The 20,697-nt window shown below is 43.1% G+C and overlaps 1 protein-coding gene across 1 annotated transcript; it reads right to left on the reverse strand.

Moving 5' to 3' along the window:
- Positions 1-1,406: 1,406 nt before the first annotated feature.
- FERMT1 (FERM domain containing kindlin 1) lies at positions 1,407-20,377 on the reverse strand. The gene is made up of 15 exons (XM_062489434.1): positions 20,319-20,377; positions 17,117-17,287; positions 15,418-15,651; positions 13,829-13,975; positions 13,067-13,280; positions 12,551-12,653; positions 11,277-11,384; positions 10,045-10,176; positions 9,857-9,906; positions 7,656-7,780; positions 6,494-6,600; positions 5,693-5,914; positions 4,878-5,002; positions 2,973-3,114; positions 1,407-1,851 (listed from the first exon to the last, which is right to left on the reverse strand). Exons 2-15 carry the CDS (start codon positions 17,262-17,264, stop codon positions 1,678-1,680), a joined length of 2,031 nt encoding a protein of 676 aa, XP_062345418.1. The 5' UTR covers positions 17,265-17,287; positions 20,319-20,377; the 3' UTR covers positions 1,407-1,677.
- Positions 20,378-20,697: the final 320 nt, after the last annotated feature.

A 20,697-nucleotide genomic window follows, 5' to 3' on the forward strand; every position in this document is an offset into this window, starting at 1 on the left:
TTTGGTGAATCTCACAAGGTGAGGAAAATACTTGGCTTGTGTCAAGCAGGTGACAAATGAGTAAGTTCTTTTCTGAAGGAAAATTGGATGGTCCCTCAGCTTGTGCAAAAAGTGCTGAAGGGAGGGAATAACAGAGGATTGGGACCAGGCTGTATTTTTTTGTCTTTGCAAAGTGTAAAGCTGTGATTTAAACTGCAGAAACTGGAAGTGATTCCACTGAAGCCCATTGACAGGGGCTGGGGAAAAGCAGAGCACATGGTGTGAAAATCAGGGCTCTGTTTCCATTGATGTTTACAAATTTATGCAGTGATTTCTGCAGCATCCCTTTATGATAGCACCTGTCCATTGTATTTCTTTAGATATGTGAAACCAGTTTTTGTTTGTCCAGTAGTTTCATTTATTCTCCCAGCTTCACTCTGTCCTTGCTTTACAGGGTAGTATCAGATTTCATTCACTTCGGAGGATGTGTGTGGCTCCTTCCAGCAGTCAGAGCTGCTGGCTTGAGATCTGGTTCCTCAGAGACATCCACAGCTCCTCTGGATAACCTTTGCCAGGGCCTTACTACCCTCACAGGGAAGATCTTATCCCCAGTATTGATCCAGCCCTGCCCTCTGCCAGTGGGAAGCCATTCCCCCATGTCCTATCACTGTGTGCCCTTGGACAAAAGACCCTCTCCAGCTCTCAGCCTTTCCAGGGGCTCTAAGGCCTCCCCAGAGCCTTCTCTTCTGCAGGCTGAACACCCCCATCTCTCTCAGCCTGTTTCCAGAGCAGAGGGGCTCTGGCCCTCTGAGCATCACTCTGCATTCTGCATTGCACACATTAGATGATTTCTACAGGCTTTTCAGATCCTCACATGAACAGCTTAGTTCAGTGAGATGCCACAGTGAAACAGAGTAACAGGGACAGAAAATAGAAACACACTCAGAGGCCTCTTTAACAGCTTTAGATAGTTCCTAAAGCACATTTTTCAATCAGGTAGCAGTATTCCTCAAAAGATGATCCTTTTGGATCCAGTTTTGCCAAGATGAATGCTCTGCAGCTTCTCTGGCTTTAGGAAACCACTTCAGTGGATGAAGGTGGACTACATGGATGAAGAATGGGTACTACATTTTTGAGTAGCTAAGTAACTACTACAGGAGTTTCAACAGCTTAGTCTTCAGGACTTGGAATGTTTTGTGTCCTCAGAACAAGTGTTAGACAAGCCATGAAGCTTTAAAATATGTATTTATTCAGCTTCAGTTCTGATAAATGCAGGGCTCTTTAATAATGGCCAGTTTAACAATGGAAGTTGCCTGGCTGTAACAGAGAAGAAAACTCACTGTACCATATCCTCAAGTTACTTGGTCTGGATGCTTAAACAGATTGCTGCAATTAAAAATACCAGATTAAAAAAATGTCCAGTGGCTAGACACTGTTTATTTAAAAACACTGAGGTGTACAAAAGGAAAACAAAGTTGATTATATTTTCTCAAGTATTGATGATGAAGTTGCCATACTGCATCCAGTGACCTTAGCTTCAGTATTTAACAAAAACTGTCAACAGTCCCAGTCATAGTACAAGACTGACATGTACAATAATTAGTAGCCAGCAGTTAGCAATGAGAGATATTTTTGTTTAATCTCTGGTAGTCTTAGCTATAAGAAGAAGCAGGCAGTGGGAAAAGAGTTTACTTCATCTCATTCCTGACCTCCAGTTAATTTGTGGAAGAGTTCTTCATCCAGTGTTTCATTGTGGTCCTTGGAACGTGTTGACAAGAAGATGTAGCCCCCAATATATTCATGGATGATTTTGCAGTCTGCACTCAGGCACGTGAAGGCGATGGACACATTCTGGTCAAACTCAATGGCAACCTAAGGAGAACAGATGTGCCAAAATCAGACAGAGATAAGCTGGGAAGAAAGAGAAGTGTAAGAGCACAGCTGGATCACAAATACTGAGATAAAGCACTTCCTGCCCCGGCTGACCAAGAGTTCTGGGTCTGCTGGATGCTCAGGGTGTTTGGCTGCTTTGTTTTGGATTTGCTGCTACATCAAGGCCCTCTTGTGGTGAAATATTTTTGCTTGTTCAAGCAGGAATCAAAATCTTTTAGCTTTTTCCCAATGGCATATAAAGTGAACACTGGGAAAAGCAGGAATGGCACTTCTGACTCTTTGTCTAATGAATAATGTTCAATCTGTCCATTGTTATGTCCTGACCTTAAATCTGCCTTTGGAGTCCCAGTTTTGGTTTCCAGCTACCATTAGTTCTAAAATACAGCAAAGTGAGCTTAGTTGATCACCGTGGATTGTGCCTTTTTGGAGAAGGATTTTATGTAAACCTGGCAGTCTGACCCAGAATTACAGGCTCCGGCACAGGGAGTACTGCAGGAGAACAGTAGGGAGTGTATCTGATCTCTCCTGGAACTGGCAGATGGATGTGGAAAACTCCATAAGCAGGAACAGTTCTCAGGCTGCTTCAATTTACATCAGGTCACACTAGTTTCACCCCAGAAATCTACAATTTATAGAGCTGGCTTCAAGCTTTGAAACCCCAGAGCGGGGACCACACATTGACACACAGTTGCAGTCTCAGTTTGGGACTTGAAAGACAAACTGGGTTCCTGTATCCTCAGTCTGTAACAAAGACTGAGCCACCAAAATGTAGAGGATGATGCTGGAGAGTTAAAATGAGATTTTTACTGACAGAGCGGTAAACACAATATGTTGGAATTCACCTTGGGAGTCTCTATTTCATCCCATCAAAATCAAGGGCAGCTTGTAAAGAATAAGCTTGGTAGGAACTTTTAAAACTGGTGATCTTTATGTTTCTGATTTTTGACTACAGATTCCACTAAGAAAAACTGCAGACAGTTTCTTTACCAACATGCCACAACATGTTCAAAATCTTTTCAGTGAGGTTTGAAAATATTTTCTGAAAACATCCTCAAGTGTGTGAAATGCAAGGACTGAACGTAGAGCTGTTCCAGGTTTACCTGGCGGATTTCCCAGTTCACATTCCACTGCTTCATGTTGGAGAACCTCCACGTTGTGATAGGATCTCCTGTGGCCATATCTATCCGTATCAGCCTGTTATAGGACACCCCAAGCACATCATCCTTCTTGCTTCCTTTAAACCTGAAAAAAACCCAAAACCTTTGAGCAGATCTGCTTTGCAATGATTTCTGTCTAGAGAAACATTTCAGCTGTTCTCCTCTGGAAGTGCAGAAAATGTGGGAAAAGTCACAACAGTCTGGGGTTGAGAAGAGCTTGGACCCATCTTTAGAACAGGATTTGTGATAAAGCAAAAGTGTAGGCTGGTGAGCCATGGTGTAAGATAGAAAATAATCAGGGAGATAGATCTGGCTGATTATCTTTCCAATTCATTATTTCCTGCTAAAAAGAAATGACTGTTCTTCCCAAATGCATGAACCTGATTATACTTTTACTGGAAAAAATGCCAACAATAATTTTTGCTGCCTCATTTCTCTAATGTTGAAACATGTTGCCCTAGTTATATTAACCTGTATTAACCTAAATTATATAATCAAAACAACTGATATATACATGTTTTTTGAGTATCAATCCCATTACAAAATTACTGAGGCATTTTAACATTTCAACTTTCTTCTGATTAGAGATGAAAAAATCCAAAAACATCAGAATATTTGGGGGACAGAATTTTTTGGGTTAGGAATAGCTAGGAACAGATTACTCTGGTAAAGAAACAACCTTCCTCTATCTTCATGCTGAAAGCTGGAAGAAATATCATCTGCCTGCTGTGAGTATTTTCAGTATTTCTGATCCTGTTTGTGAACCTTCCTCTCTTTAGATGCAGCTGGACCTTAGGGAAAAAACGTGACCTGGACACAATTTGTGCTTTGCTTAATGCCCCACTGAGATACTGCCCAGCAGTTTGTAGCAATTCACCACTACGAAATGCAGTTTGGGTGCTGGGTTTGTTTGTGTTTTTATCAGGATTAATGATGACAGATGGGGCAAAACATCTGCACCTGCATTAGTAAACTGAACAGGTTCAGGGAGCATTTTTGGGCATGGAATTCAGGGAGAATTCTGGCTCCAAACAAGCAATGCTCTCTCAAGTGATTCCCAGGTACAGTTTGGAACCAGGAACATCCAAGGACCAACATGATCTCACAGTTCACATGAGGCTACTGGACTTTGGGAAGTCAGAGTTTAACAGTGCAGATGTGGGCTGTTCCATGCCAGCTGGCCTCCGTGCCAGAGTGTGGCTCCCAGCTGCTTCAATTTATACCACAGGTGATTCCTAGCTAGCCCTGGAAGGGGTGTTAAACACAAATTAAGGAAGGTGCCTCCAAGTTGTGTCAGTACTTTTCAACTTTTTGGTGTTTTGTCAAGAGAAAAGGCTGCAGGTCAGACCACTGCCATGTCCAAGGAAGCTGCTATGAACACAACGAGACCTTTCTTGTGCCCACTGCTCTTCCAGATTAACCTTAAAAAGGGATAATTTTCTGTTTTCTTAATGAAATACAAAAGAAGTTAGCATTTTATCATATTGGAATGAACAAGGGTCAGAGTAAACACATCCTGCGAACCTGAGCACAAAAATTAGACATGGATTTTATACATTTTGGAGAGTTTATGACAGTAAGGGTTTGATGCTAGTGAGAGGTTACTTCAGGCTAAACCCAAAAGGTCTGTACCAAGGCAGATGTAATGCAGAGTCTCACTCCAGGAATGGAGCTACTGGGTGCTACTCCTATAGAAAAAAATCAGCAGTATGGAAATCACTAAAATTAAAAGAAGTCTATGGGGGAAAAAATAGAGAATGTTCTTGGAACAAGGTGTCCAAGAGCTTCCTGCAAATCATTGAGCATGAACATGTTATGGCAGCTTGACATGAATGAGAGTGCAATTACCTTACAATGTAGTAGGATAAACCAAACTCAGGGAGGGACTGCCAGGCTTGGATAAAACGCAGCTTGGCCTCCACCAGGGACATCTGGGATACATTTTGGTGGGCTTCCAGAATACGGGCAGTCAGCTGGGAAACACAGGAAGAGAGAAAGTTTTCAGCTGACTGGAGAACAAAAATCCTGTTGCTTTCTCTAAATCAGAAATCATGAGGTGTGATGCTGTGTTCAGACACTTTGTGGTCACTGTTTGTGCAGATGCAGCACAGAGGGCACTTGGGGACACATCTCAAGTGCAAAAGGCAGAATGGACAGCAAGGTCTCAGGTCTGGGTTGGTGCAGCACTGCCCTGGCTCCATAGACTGCTCTGGGGACCTTCCTCAGGATGGGCAGGCTGAGCTCTTGCAGAGCAAAAGCAGGACAAGGAATTAGGTGGAGAGGAAGGGAAGACTTGAAGGGCAAGAGGACCAGAAGACCCTGTTGATTCAGATGCAAACAGTAACTTGCAGTCCTTAAAATCCTTCTTTTGTTACTCTGAAGAGGCTTTCAGGGACAGTGTTATCAGGAACAGAACATAAGTGAACTTAAGTGTGTGACTTAAGCCAGAGTGTGGATGTAGGAGAGGTACTTGGAGGAGGTGCCAAAACACCTGTCCCTGTGTTCAGTTTGAAGAAAAGGCCTCTTGCAAAGGGACTAAAGGCTATTGCAGGGTGTTGTACTGCATGGCTTCCAAATGCTCCTTTGATCCAGCCTCATCCCTAAGCAACCACTGGAATGAAAGCCCAGCCGCACCCAGCCATGAAGCCACATACTCAGGATACCTGCTTGGACTTGAATTTTTTGGTATAGCGTGGTGAGACGAAGCATTCGGGTTTCATATCTACATTCTCTGGCTCAGAGGCAGCCTGGGAACTCATGGTCCAGTTTTTCATCTGGAGGAATGAAAGGATCTTTTGGACCTCAACCTGGTAGGAGCTGTCGGCCATTGTTTTGCCCTTGGAGGCTAAAACACAAGCAGCCATCCACCGAGCATACTGATCCTCCTGAAACAAAGACAACTGTTTGTTACTCCTCTTCCTTCCTGATTGGACTAGTTCAAACTACACCTAGGTTTAAAATTTTCTAAGAAATCCAGTACCTTGAAATAGATTCTCTTGGAAATTTTATTCCATGATTGGTTTTCACCTACTGAATGCTTTTTACACAATTTGACCTGATACATTTCAATAAACTGAAAAATAATGTAAGATCCTTATCATGCTCTCCTCATCTGAGTGGGGAGAGTTCTAATTAAGAAAAAAGAAAACAAAATCCAAACCTCAATTCTCTGACAACACTGGAAGAAAATCCTGTTTTGGGTTTGGTTTTTTTTTTTTTTTTTTTTTGATAGCTCGTTCTGGCTTTTTTCCTACCAGCTTTATTTGGCAACTGATGATAAACACAAGATTTACTGTCCTTATGTCCCCAGAACAATTATGTATTTGTTAGGCCACAACATCATTCTTAAATTTTCTAAAGATTTAGATAATAAACTCTCTGCAGCATCCTAACTTTTCTGTACAAATTCTAGAACAGGACAATCTGCCATAAATCTTGAATCCAAATTTTGTCTTATTACTCACATTATCACATCTTAAATATACTTCATTCATGCCATCTGCAACAGGAATTAGCAATTTGATTCCAAACTTCTTTGCTGCAACATTTACATCTGGTACAACTTCACATCCTAGATCACAGGGAATCAGAAGGAAATAAATTTATTTCATTACTACATCAGTAACTTTAATTGCTGCTTTAACACTAAGGAACAGTACTTTGTGGTTGTTTTTCTTTGAGACTAAGGGCCAAGACTTTTGAAGCTTAGGCCCTAATGAAAGGGTTTTGTTCCAGTTCACTGCCTGGTCTGGCTTGCCAGGATCATCGATGCTCTGAGCTCAGGGAGCACCGTGAGTCAACGTGGAAGCGAAAGGATGTGTGTGCTCCCAAAACCTCAGCCTGATCTTAGGAAATACTCAGCACTTAAAATGGAGAGGAACTGCTGGGAGAGGCTCCTTGGTGAGGTTCCAGCCACCCTGGCTGTTTTTCCCATGCATTCTCTGACCTACTGAGGATATGCAGATTGGGATGCAGAGCCATTTGTTCACTGGGGTCAATCTTCTATTTCAAAGGTTTCTTCTAGGATGGGTCCTGGGCATCACTGGTTCCCTGATGCTGAACAAAGGATGTCCCTGCAGGAGCAGATGTAGATGGAGGCTATACAGGGTGCTGGTGTCTGTGTGCACACCCGGGGTTCTTCCTCCAGCAGCTGGCTGTGGCCTTGGGAATCCCCATGCATGACACAAACAAGGCCCAGAGAAGGTCCTGGAGCTGTCCACGCACAGCAGAATGCAGGGACAACCTCTGGCATTCCTGCCTACATCATCATCCCTAATCCTCTGCTGCCAAGGACATGGGGAAACACTCCCATTTAATGTAGACTGAAAGATTTGGAAATAAAGCAGCCCACAAGTCACATTCTCTACCTGACTCATCTTGAAGAATTCAGCAGTACAGGGGATTTTACAAATCAGGTTCTGATAACCCCAGCTCGGGTTAAACTACTGAATTCTTTCTGTTTAAGTTTCTTCTGCAGGTGCAACTGGCCTGCTTAGGAGTATCAGGAATTGAAAAAGCTCCCAGACTAAATGCTGCTGTGCTTGCCTTGCTGAGTCTAGCTGAGATTTATTATTTTATTCAGTTCACAGATGCAACAGAAAAAAACAAAGAAAGGAGAATTACTACCTTTTAGGTTTAGTTTCTCAACAGGTTCTCCCTGTGCAGATTCCTTGTTTTTAAAATAAGATATTGAAGTGTCTCTGAAGACAAACCAATATGTCTTCATAGCTTTGAGTGCCAGCTTCTTGGGCCTACCAGAAAAAAGAAATCCCATTTGTGAATATCAACATATATATATACAAATTGCCAAGTCCCTCACAAATATTACAGAGCCTCTGAAATTCAAGGTCATACCCATGGCTCTGGTTGGGTAGGACACCCCTGTGTCAGTGAGGGGGTGGGAAATGCCTGGATCCAATCCAGGTTATCCCAGGTATGGACATGGTTTTTACTCCAGATTTTTCCTGAATCCCATCTAAGATTTTTCTCATTTATTTCTTCCATTACTACTCAAAGCCATTCCCTTCTAACAGACTAATTTTTCCCATGAACTCAGTAACACAAATGTAACCCCTGATTTATTGACATGAATTGGCATCACTTTTTCATAGTTCCTTATCTTGAATATCTGTACCCATAAAACCAACTTGTATTCATTGTACAGAATCAGAGACCAGTTTTTTTGGCTTAAGCTGAATAATATCTAACACAACAGAATTCTATTCCTTCACTAAGTGTATAGAAGCTTTGTAGCCCTCCAGGAGAGAAAACCAGAGGTATTAGCAATACTTGAGTAGAGAAATACTTCACAGCTAGTAGCAAAGATTGTCAGTGAAGGGGAAAAGGAGAAGAAGAAAAAAAATTTCCCGCATTTCCCTTTAAGAGATGGTACACAAGTATAGAACTAGCTGGAAAACAGTGATGTACTACATACACTTTTATTATAGATACCTCCAGACCCTATCTAAAATTCTGAGTTTAGAATTCTTTCTAGAAAATGGCAATTTTGATGTTTAAATTAAAAAGCCTTGGATTTTCAAATCTACCAAATAATTTGGCTTTTAGTTTCCAATATGGTGACATTCTTCAAAAATAAGGGACTAGAATTTTTTTTAGACAGCTAAAATTATTTTTCTATCCCTGGAAAAGTTGCTGAAAACTTTTTAGAAAGCTTTTTCTTGTTGTTTTTGAAAAAAATGTTGCAATTCTCCACAATTCATGTCCCCACATGAAAGCAGCATTTGCTGTGGTGCATACTGTGAATAAATAGGAATAAAAGTTCACCATAGGAACAGTAAACAGTCGGACACACACAGCTTTGCATACAGGTTTACAATTAATCAAATAATTATAGCCACAAAGTGTTGTTTAAAGAGAAGTTTTATATCCTACCTGGATTCTAGAATGCCTTAGGTTTGGTAAGTGATTTATCATTTATATAGGAACCTTTTCATGATGAAAAATAACTGCTCAGTACTTAAAAAAGCAAACTGCTCTACTGCTGGGGAAAAACAAATAACCTATTGTTAAAAGCCTTAATTCCTTTTCACCTTAAGCCACCTTCATAATAAGAATGTCAAATAAAATTCCAAATTGGAAATTAATAATTAACAATTGTTAGCAGTTAACAACAGTTAAAATTTTTCAGGTGCAGTTTTCAGTCCCCAGATTAAAAATACCATCTGTCAACGGATGAATCTGATAAATACTTGTACAACAGAACACTTTATCTTTCTAAAACACAAAGACTTGTGATAAAAGGCATTAGAGGCTCGAGGTCTCCACAGTCATTTAAATCACCCATTAAACAAGATATTATAATGGGATCACAGAAACTCATTTTGATATTAGAGAAAACAGACTCCATGTTTGGTAAGAAAGGGGTAATTTGGAAGTTTCTTTTGTTTAAAAAATAAATTCCCTGGGGTTGCTTTTAGAAATTCTTCTCAGGGAGAGCTGCAAGTTTCTTCCGTTTTTTTACTGGCAAAAAAAAAAATAAAGTAAATGTGGTAGAAAATAAAACTTGGGCTCTTTTGTTTAGGGATAATGACTGATGAGCACTAGGAAATATGGACAGCAGGGTCTTTTAGTAAGTACAAATACAGCTACGCACCATCCCAGGAGTGGGGAAGATTTGCTAAAGAACATTGTCAGAAGCAGGAAGAGAAAGACTGGAAGAGAATATTAGGCTGGTTAGACCTATCTGGGGTATCTGTCAATTTATAACTGTCAGATGTACTGTCATATTAGAATGAAAAACTCAAGAGATCTCTTGTAAGATTAAGCTTTTGGTTTTGTATGTTTTATTATTAGTTTTAACAACTCACCTAACTAACTTGAGATTATCAGCAAGTTTCGGGATATCTGTGATGTCCTCCTATCAGGAATAATTAGGAATAATTTTAGTACAGTGTACTCTGTAGCCAACTGTTAAAAAAATTAAGAACCAGAAAGGCTTATGAAAGTCAACAGATTTGGCATAGCAAAAGAAATTCTGGGATCCCAAAGGACATACCAAAATGTTACTCTTGTTTCCACCTTCCAGTGTCACTTCCAGATTGGAAAGGGCAGCTTCTACTTCATCTACTTCTGATTCACAGGTGGAATCTTGTGTCTCTGATGATAATGATAACTTGCTTACATGATACTAAAATAAAACATCAGTATCCAATAGTCAGTGCATCAATTATCAACACACAATCATAGTGTTTGAAAATAGATCATTTGGACTCCTGGGGCTTGGGCAACTGTGTGAAGTTCTGCAGGAATAAGGGGGTTTTTCCAAGGAAACAGCCATGTGCACTGTGACTCCTGTGCAATGGCTGATAATGGCTTCCTATTTTAATTATCAATGTTTGTATTCCTTTATTGAATAATTGCCCCTGTTCTGGGAGGCTGACTCGGTGCTGCATTTGGATCCCTAGTCCTGCCATCCATACAGGGTGAAAACTCGGAAGCAAGGTTCTCTGGTGTTCTGCAGTGACAGGCTGTGAATTCTTGACAGCTCCATTTAAATTTTAAAGGAAAGAATTTAATATTAATGAAGGTTTGTGCTTTATTACCTATGGTCAGAGACTAAGCCATGCTCAGTCACGTTAAATTTCCAAGTACTCCATACTATCCCTATCTTCACATTGTGCTGTGGCTTTTTTCCTGTCTGTTGGGAAGTGTTCACACGTTGTACACATGTACACACATATACACACTTCCCTTTATGAAATGAAATGTGCAGGAAAGGGGGAGCACTGTGAACTCTGCAGTCTAGAGCCCGTTCTGCCCTGATCACATCCATTTGAACAAGAAAGCCCTTTCTCCCTTGCGACTCTGGCTGCAAATCTGTGGTTAGTGAGACCTTCTTTCTAGACCAGTTCTGCTCCCAGGGCCAGTTGTCCCCAGAAAAGCCCTGGGGACTCTCCTGGAATGGTGTATTACAGGAATTTTCAGAAAGAAGAGGTGAAGAGATGGTAGCTGGTATGGGAAGCAACACTTCATACTAACACTGATATAAAGGTTACATCCTGGGTGCAGATAATGTTAGTAAATGTTTTCATAATTGTGTGAATTATGGTGCTAGTGCTGCTACTGAATTTAGTTGCTTTAGCTGATGGATGCTGCTGATTGTTTTTCACCCCAAAAGCAGACCCCCAATCCAAGCAGAGCTCCTGGCCTGGGCTCTGTCCTAGTCTTGTCCTAACCTGTGCCTGCCTCTGGAGGGAACAGGTTTTGCAATTTGGCCCAAGTACGTGCCTGTAGCGCAGCGAAGATGAGCATTTCCTCCTCTGTGCAATCGATTTCCTCCAGCAGGATGGCCCAGCGAGCTTGTTCGTAGATTTGGTTGATTCTCACTGCATCGTACTGCAGGGAAGAGCAAACACTGCTCACTGGTGACCTCCAAGGCACAGACTCACCGTCAGCTGCAGCTGATCCAACGCTGGGCTGAACCGCAGTGCTTGTTTCCTTCCTCCTCCCACCTCTGCCATGCTCCAAACACCCTCCTTGTCTTGTACCAGCTCATGTGATAGAGTGCATGGGCCCAGGGCTTGCTGAGCCAACAGAAAACCAACCAGGAGCCCTTGGCTGAAGTATGTGAGGCTCAACCTCCCCTTTTGAGGCAGGAGGCCTTGGACTGGTGTAAGCAAGATGTGAAACCACAACTGGAAGAAAATCATGTGACATGGCTGACTCGAATGTGACCTGCAGAACTCTCTTGTTCCTCACTTCCTTTCTTCCTCTCTTGGCTTTTACAGTTCTGGTTCTGTATTTGCACTGGGTTGAGATTTGCCAGATCTGCTTTAACTCGCTATCTATTTAGTTAATAAGCTGAAGTGACTCAGAGAAATGTTCAAGCGCCAGAGCTGGTGAAATGTAGGTGATGGGAGGGTAAACCTCAGAGCGTAACCTCTCCCACCAGAGATATTAGGCTGCCTGAAGCTCTTTTGGGTTGTTTCATCCCATGTCTCCAAGGCCGGCTGGGCCAGAGAAGAGAAATGTTTGGGCTGCTGAAGTAGAGACAAATACTTGGATTTTAGTGGGGGTGCCATTTCACCAAAAAACATGCCAGATAAACTGGAGAGTGCTTCTGATTTCTTCTGAGGCCTTCAGTCCAGAAAAGCTGTGAAATTCAATGAGGGTAGTGCAATATAAATGTGATTTTAAGTCAAATTTCAAAAACTGGACTTTATCCATACATAATTTAGGATACTGCTAGTCTATTTTTCCTGTTAAAAGAGATGCAAAAAGTAAACCAGCCCCTCTGGCAATAGAGATACTGTTTCTGGTGGTCTTCAGATCCCATCTTTAAATTTAAGATCTCACTTCATGTGAGGAACAGTGATTCAGTGTCCAGAAGGTAAAAGCACAGCTGTAGCTGAGGGGAAGAGGCTGAATTTGATCTCTCTGAAGGGCTTGCTACAAATCCTAGCTAAAATTCTACATAGAGCTATATATATTCTATATTACTGTATAGCTCCTTGACATGAAAGCAGGCAAACAATGAACAGCAATAAAAACAAGGCTCTTACTTTTGGATTCAAATCAAAGAAAGTGTAATATTTAAAGCGTAGAAGAAGCAGATCTTCCTCCACAACACCTTGTTCCATAAGTGATCGAGATGAATCCAGCCAGCTGTGGAAGAAAACAACCCACAGATTCATCTATACAGGAAAAACCATCACACCTGCAGAGCTCCAGTGCAATTGTGAAACAAAAGTGGGAACAAGCAACTCTAATCTAGGGAAAATTCATGTAACTCAAGAAGGTGGAGCATTCATATAGACTTCCAACTTTCATTTTCTGTGTGTATACGATAAGCAATGTTTACTTGAACTCAGTCACCTATTTTTAATGCAAAGTTATTGAACTTATCTTTCCACTGTCTACTTAAAGCCTTTGGAGTTTGCCATCCAAACTGTCCTTTAGCTATGCCCACTGTACTCAACTGACTATGCCTTCATCTAACAACAGACTTTAGCCCAGAGCCTGCAGAATGCCATCATTCCTTATTTTAAAACCAAAGGGTCTCAGGAGAGGCACCTTACCCTGCGTTGAGTTTGGCTTTGTCAGCCAAAGTCCGTGGCTGGTACATCTCTGCTAGCATCTCTGGAGAACACGTGGAATGACTGAGGGCCAGGATGCTGCAGTTCTGCTCGGTCAAGGAACCATCACTGAACCAAGTAATTGTGGAAGAAGCTGGTGACCCACTGACAGGATCATAAACAGGTGTCATGGTTTTACTGTATAAACCTGCATTGGCTGCAAGTTAAGAGCATAATGTTATTCCCATGAAAAATGGTCCTGTGCACTACTTTCCATCATAAAACTGAACCCTTTTCTTTCAAGACATTCTCCTGGCTCTGCTGTTTCCAGCTGGCCTTGTCCTTTCACAGGTGAGCTGACCTCAGGGACAGAAATGCTCTTTCTTGCTCTGTGAGATCTCAGTTGTGTTGGACATGGGAAACACATGCTTTCAAGCCTTTACTCCTCATTTTCCTCACAGGTTGCCTAATTTAATTAATATTTTAAGCGTTGTACCCCTTTTTCAAAGGACAGCAGCACATCCTGTGTGCAGAGCCACAACCTGTTTTCTAGTGTGGCCTTTCTCATATCAGTGGAAAGGAAAACATTTCTAGAGACAACAGGGAAATACTGACATACTGGAGATTTCTTGAAGCCACTAATTTCAGGCCCACTGTGTCTCCAAGACCATCCTACATGAAACTGGCCTCCTTTGTGTAACAAAGAATTTCTTCCTCTTTTTGACCTCCAGTCAGAACAATAAAAGCATATTGATTTTTCATTACCTGGTAAACCAGAACTCACTGGAGAGTTGCTCAGGTTTAAGATATCTTCTGTAGCTGGTTCTTTGCTGTTCTTGTCTTTTTTCTTTTTCTTTTTGAGTGTGCCTTCTGATTGCTTCAACAAAGAGAGTTCTTCTGACCGTCTGATATCTACAAAGGCAGTTTGGGAAGTGAAGCAAGAGGATTACATCCAAAAGAGCACCCATGGTTGGTAACAGCATTTCAGGAAGCTTCATGTTGCAATCTGACTTTATTTTTAGCAGGTTGAAAGTAGTAGCTGAGGAAAATCCACTAATTCAATAACAAGGCCAAAGACTTTGGGCTGTAAGAGTGAGTTTCGACAGGATTGAAATCTACTTTTGTAGGAAGTACAGCTGCATTTCAGAATTCCAGGAAAAAGCTCTTTTTCCCTAACAGCTCGGCAGTCACCTATGAGCATAATAACCTCTATGAAACATCTAAATTATGAATAATCAAGAACCACTGTAACTGAGGTTCACACCTTTTATTATTGAATGTATTTCTCATACAGGATTCTGTCTTGGTTCTCACTGTTCTCTAATGCACTAATTCAGACAGGTATTCCCAGTCACAAACGTGGCAATTTATTTCTGAAAAACACTTTTACCCTAGGGTAAGCAAAGGCATTTTTGACAGTATTCACTCATTTAAAGTTACAGTGTTTCTGTACTGACTCAATCTGGAGGGAAAATGTAGGAATATTTAATTTGGCCAAATGCCAGCTGGACAATTATGGCATCATTATATCAGAGCTGTTAGGTATAATAAAGACACTACACCTTTCACAATCCACTGCTAGAAGATGAAAGTGGATCAATATGAGGCAGTAAATTCCTTCTGAAGATGACTGTGCTAATGGACTAAGCTTTGAAGGTCTAAATTAAGATGAGGAATTTAATCCCTATTTCACCCTAAACCAAAGAGATTTTGAAGACTGCTTGTAGACTCCATTGATTCCCATTGATCACAAGCACACATCTGGCATGTTCCAAACCCTCTACTTGGAAATGCTCCATTATTGGGAAGAGACTGGGGGACTGTGAGTGCTGTGAGACATTAATGGGCTGGGGCAGGGTTGTTAGGTATGCCCTGACCTGAACAGATCTGGGCATACAGAAGTTTGGAACATTCAGAGCATGCTACATCTGAAGTGAACACATATAACAGGCAGATATCATTAATGTTAGTGAATATAGGTGGTAAATCAGTTGACACCAGTGAAATTCCCTGTGATAAAGGCTGGTGTAGAATGTTGATAATCTCAAGATCTTAGTCAACACCACAGAATAATCAGGACCAAGTCCTGCTCCAGGACAAGGATTCCTAGAAAACTGCCAGCTTTGACTATCCAGCATACTCCTGAAGCTTGTGGGCCATATTCCTGACAGTGGTTGCATCAGTTATCACAGAGACTAAGAACCACTGACATGCACTGTATACTGAAACCCCCAAAAATCTGTCACAAATTTCTCTTGGAGCTAAACAGTTTTCTGAGGAAGGACTTCACATCAAAATGAAAGTCACCCAATAAAATACTCCAGTTTAGTTGCCAGAGATTTATCTTTACTTACTGAGCATTTTGCAGATGTCACTGACAGCTCTGAACACCATGGAAGAGAAGCTGACTTTCAGTCTCACAGTCTTCATGTTTGGCAAGCGAAGCCGCAGCATTTTGTGCTGAGCAGTAAAGATCAGCTTAGCATCTGCTTGTACCCCGTATTTATCCAGTGTCCAGTGGGTTTTCAGAAGCCAACATTTTTTTTGCTCCCACCAAAAAGCATAGTCTGACCAATCTTGTGCTATTTCTAGGAGAATACAAAGTGGTCACTAACAAAGTATGGAGCAAATATACAAAACACTTGGTTTGGAAACAGGTCTCCACAAACACGAATATTTATTTAGATTAAAGCAGCAACTACAGGTGGCAGTCACTGGGAACCAACTTTGTTTTCCCTGAAGATCTAACCTAGGTGCTGACTGTGGCACTACCTTTGTCTTGTGGATATCCACATGGAAAGAACATCTCCTGAATCTGGTGCTACATATGGTGCAATGATGTTGGAATTGTGCTGGGATAAGGACTAATAACAAAGGGTTCTAGTTCAGAACTTGTCAGTGCAAGCTGAAAATCCTCCTACAAAATCTCCTGTGCACCCAGATAGGCACAAGCTCTTCCACAGCCTCCAGTCAGCAGCACTAAGCAGCTCATCTTGAGAGTGTTAAGAACCAGCTTCCAGTCCATTCAAGTCTTGGTTACACACAGCTAAGTAGCAGCACAAGGAAAGAGATACTGTATTGCTGCTCTCAGTTTCAGGGGAATTCCAAGATTAGGAGACTTCCCAAATGTCAATATGTAGCAGTAGGTAAAGCTTCTGTGCGATCTCGGTCAAGCTGTTTCAGTCTTTGCATCAATCCTTGTTCCTCATCAGCTCCATGAGGCAGAGGCATGTCCATGACACAGCAGAGCCTTGTGCTATTTTGGAGTCCCCTCGTAAGAGCTGTGTCTCAAGAGAGCTGCTGACACAAGTCAGTTACAGATTTGCTTTAAATATTAATATAGAAAGCTTTTCACACCAGTTGAGTATTTTTAAAAAATACTGTGAAAAAATTATTCTTCTGACACAGTGGAAACTCTGGCTACCATCAGTTTCCGGCTGAACCGCGTGTCTGTGTATGCAGAGAGGGTATCAGAAGTGATCTCAGATTCTCTTCCTGTGCTCCCTTGCTGTGCCTGTACACAGAGAATTTTACTTTTCATTTCCTAACTTAGACCTAGCCAGTCTTGGCTCTTCCCAGCTCTTCCCTACCGTATCTATGCAATGGATAACATGGCTCAGACTTAGGATAGAATGCCACAATAGCACAGGAAACAGGAACTTCTGAAATGCCTTTAACAACCGATCCTCTCTGACAGCCACCGGTGGATAAACAGTGTATCATCTACCTCTCCTGCCTCCCAAGCCACACACCTGTAACATCCTTCTGGAAAGGAAGTCGAATTGTTACCCTGGTTTCATTATTTTTGTCTAACTGAAAGACAAACCTAAAGTTTTGTCGGCACCATGGTAGCATGGGGGCTTTAACCACAGAGGGTGGAACACAGGGAGGGGTTCTGACCACAAAAACCCTGGGTCTGAGAACCTCCACACTCTGTGAGATAGGCAGAAGTGAGGCAGTACCATTTCAAAACACACAGAAGCTTTCTTCATAGAGGGTAAGCTGCACCTATTACTTAGTAACACAGTGTAAATGAAACAGGTCTTTACTCACCGATTTTTTCTACTAATTTCAGCATCAGTCCTCCAACATGAAGGTCCCCTGTGATGTGTAGTACTTCCTTTTTTACACCTTCATGTTGATGATCAACTGTCAGTGAGAGCTCCCAGGTGTGTGACCCATATTCATTTGAGGAAACCATCTTGGGAAAGGTCTGTGTAAGCCCTGCAAAAACAAATCAACCAAACAAACAGGATGTTTTTCCTCCCCTCTCTTGAAACAAATGCATTTCTCCATAGTCTCAACATCATTCCGTGCTGCCAGGACTTCGGAGTGGCCTTGGATGGAACTTCAGAGGTATTATCTTGTTACCTGTGAACTAGACTCTGCTCTTGCAAGATAGGAATGTGGGATTTTTTTGTTTTATTCTGATTTTGCCATACCCCCAAACCAGATGCCTCCATTTGGGTAGAGATAGCTCACTTCTAGCTGGGTTTGCCCACCATCCAGTGCTAATCTGCCAGCCTGGACATTGTACAGCCTGCAGTTGTGGGTGGGATCTGCTTTGGCAATCTGAACAAATTCATTTTCTTGACTTGTATACACTTAGGGCTGTTATTTTCACTGCAAATTAAAGTTTACACTTGCAGTTCTACCAGCTGGCTCACAAAGGACCAACTCCAGACAGCAGTTGTACCTATTTGGGTACATACAAGGGGAGACAACTTTAGTGGCTTTCTGCCAGCATTATCCAGGCACAGATCTGCAGTTCCTGCTGACTTGCACAGGGAGGTAGGCACATGTCCGTTTCAACTGGGTGAACTGTCTGAGATCCTACCAGGCTCCTGCCAGGACAGGTGAACAGTAATCGTGCCAAGACAAACTAGAGGAGATGCTCCAAGCAGAAGCTTTGGTTGTCATCAACTGGGTTCTGCTGGAGAAAGAGCTTGTAGGTATAAGGTAACTGATGCTGCAGGCAGGATTTGTGATATTTAACCAGTTACAGAAGGTACCACATCAGCTCTCTGTCCTGAAACAAGCCTTTGCAGTTGATGTGTAGGTACTAAAATGGATGAATTCCATTTATTGCAAACTTTCAGCAGCAACACATGAGAACCCAGGTCACAGACTCTAGCTGAAGGGGCCCTACACAGACCGCTTTTAACATAGAAAATAACTGAGCCAGCAGGGATGTAACAACATTACAGGCTTTTGTAGGTCTTCTTAAAAACAAGTATTTAGTAATTTAAAACCTGATGTCAATGCCATTGATATAAAATTTGTCATCAAAGGGTTAATAGAGGTGAGGTGGTAACAACAAAGTCGACTAATAAGGAAAGTGATTCCAAACATAAAGGCAATGAAAGTGTATGTGTTAAAGACTAGATGGATTTCCCGTTAAACAAATGACACTATAAATGCATAATCTGACCAGCTCAAAGTCATCCTTTTAAAGGGAAATCATCTTAGCAGCGAGTTTCACTGGGATGGGGCTCAGAGTGTGCCCTGAAGTTCCAAAATTACAGACACACATAAAGCCTTAAGTTTAAGAACTTAAGTCAGCCTTAAGTCAGAGAACTGCAGCTTCATAACTGTGTGACTCCAAGAGGCCAATTCACACTATGGAACAAGCACTGCTGTTAATTGGATTCTTGCATGTGCCAGCCTACACCTTTACAGCAAACAGTTACTAAACCAACAAGGGTTGATACTTATCCAAGAAGTTTGTTTGGCTTGCCTTGGTAAATAAAGGCATTGTATTTGGAGACTGGGAACGCTGGCTTTCCTGCCTCTGGGATAAAGGATTTTGAATTTGTGCTGCTGCATGCCACATGGATTTATGAGTTTAGGTATGCACTAGACCGGGGGGGTACCTGTGGAGGGGAAGGGCTGTGGGTCTCCTAAAGCATCCAAGACCCAGGTCCTGAGATGGTGTCCCAGGCCGGTGAGGCATTCAGCACAAGTGCAGCATGAGGTGCACAGGACAGCTGTCCTTGCAATGTACTCATAGCAAAACAAAAGTCCTGACTTTAGAAAAGTCAAAATGCCTCTAGTCATGCTCCTAAGCATCAAGAAACTTCAAAAGTAACCCATGGCCAAAGGATGAGAACTATGGGATTTTATTTCAGGAGCACAGGGGTGCAGTCCGGCAGATTACTTTTGCCCACCCTTGTTCCACTAGAAACCATTATTGTTACAGAAAAGCAGCAGTCTCATCTGCTCTTTCGGACCAGCAAAAACATTTAGGAACTGATCTGGATTTTTTTGGGTGTCTTTTTAAATTTGGTTTCACTTCGCAGTCTAAGTCTGCACACAAATGCCTGTGCTGACACGGGTGAAAATAAGCAGCTCAAGGGGTGGGTGAAACCCTTTCTTTCACCGGCCTGGAAAACCACGGCCGCAGTGCACTAATCCTGGCACTCCATCATTCCCTAAAGCCACCCACTTCCTCCTCCAACCAGCAGGTTTCAGTTTGAAAATAAGGCAACACAAACACTTCTAAATCTACTGGAGTACCCAGCACAAACAAAGCCTGGTCTCGAAAACGGGGCAAGCAAAGCAACGAGGACAACGAACCCGTCAGTATAAACCCCAACCAAACCCAAACTGTCAAGGCTCCACATCTTACAACCTTCAGGTCAAGCCTGGATCTGCCCGGGAACGCGCCCCAGCTCCTGGGCTCCACGTGGGGAGCTGCAAGGCCTGGCACGGAGGGGGGGGAGGGGGCGGATCAGGCCGGCCAGAAACGTGTCGGGCTACTGCTGGCTCCACTTGGCATTTTGGCCAACGCAGCTATCGAAAAGCAGCAATGGCTCTACAGATCGAGCTCTCCGCAGATTTTTAGCTCTTACAGCCCCAAACTTCAAACGCTAAGTGGGAATGGAGAAAGATGTGAATCGTGCTGGAGAAACATGCTAACGACGCGGGGCTAAGGTCAAGCTAAGGATGTTTCCCGAAGTATCTCTCGGGCTGGCGGTGCCTGGCGCAGTTCGGAGGGTGCCGGGGGGGGGACCCGGCCCGCAGCGCCCACGGCAGCGCCGCTCCCATGCCGAGGAAGGGCCTGGCGGCCGCGGCTGAACAGGAGCCCGGAGCGCGCCCAAGCGCAGAGGAAAGGGTTGTGAAAGAAACAACCCCGGCTTGTACTGTCGGGCATTCCGCCCCGCCGCGGGGCAGCGTAGAGCCGCCCGCGGGTGCGCCGAGCCGGGCTCGCTCCGGCATCGCCCCGCGACCCCGACCGGCGCCCCGCGCTCCTCACCTGCCGTCCCCGCCGGCAGCACTCTCCTCTTGTACCCGCGCCCTTGGCCACCACCTGGCCTCGGAGAAAAGGCGAGGGGAGGAGCGGCATGCAACGGGGCGGCCCTTTCAACCTTCCCCTTCCCCTTCCCCTTCTCTCCGCCCGCCCGCGGTGGGAGAAGTCGGTGGGGATCGCTGTCGGCACCGGCGGGTGCTCAGGGTCTCCCGGTCGCATGTGGCCTTGAGATAGCAGCTCAGCGATGACGCTAGGCCATAGAGCAGCTTCAGGTGCTGCTGCTTTTAGAGGTTTAAGGCTACCAGGAGAAAATTAGTTCTGAGGGCACAACGGCAAAGAATAGAAAGGTGCGTTTGCGAGGTGGGGATGTGATAGAAGAGGCGCA

The sequence above is a fragment of the Cinclus cinclus genome, chromosome 3, assembly GCF_963662255.1.
Source record: "Cinclus cinclus chromosome 3, bCinCin1.1, whole genome shotgun sequence".
Taxonomy (NCBI): Eukaryota; Metazoa; Chordata; class Aves; order Passeriformes; family Cinclidae; genus Cinclus; species Cinclus cinclus.

Coding starts and splice junctions, on each gene's coding strand:
- FERMT1 (XM_062489434.1), bottom strand. CDS start 17,264: ATGGTTTCCTCAAATGAATATGGGTCACACACCTGGGAGCTCTCACTG. Junction 10,177..11,276: donor TCATCTTCGCTGCGCTACAG/GCACGTACTTGG, acceptor GTTTTATTTTAG/TATCATGTAAGCAAGTTATC. Junction 9,907..10,044: donor GAAACAAGAGTAACATTTTG/GTATGTCCTTTG, acceptor TATTCCTGATAG/GAGGACATCACAGATATCCC.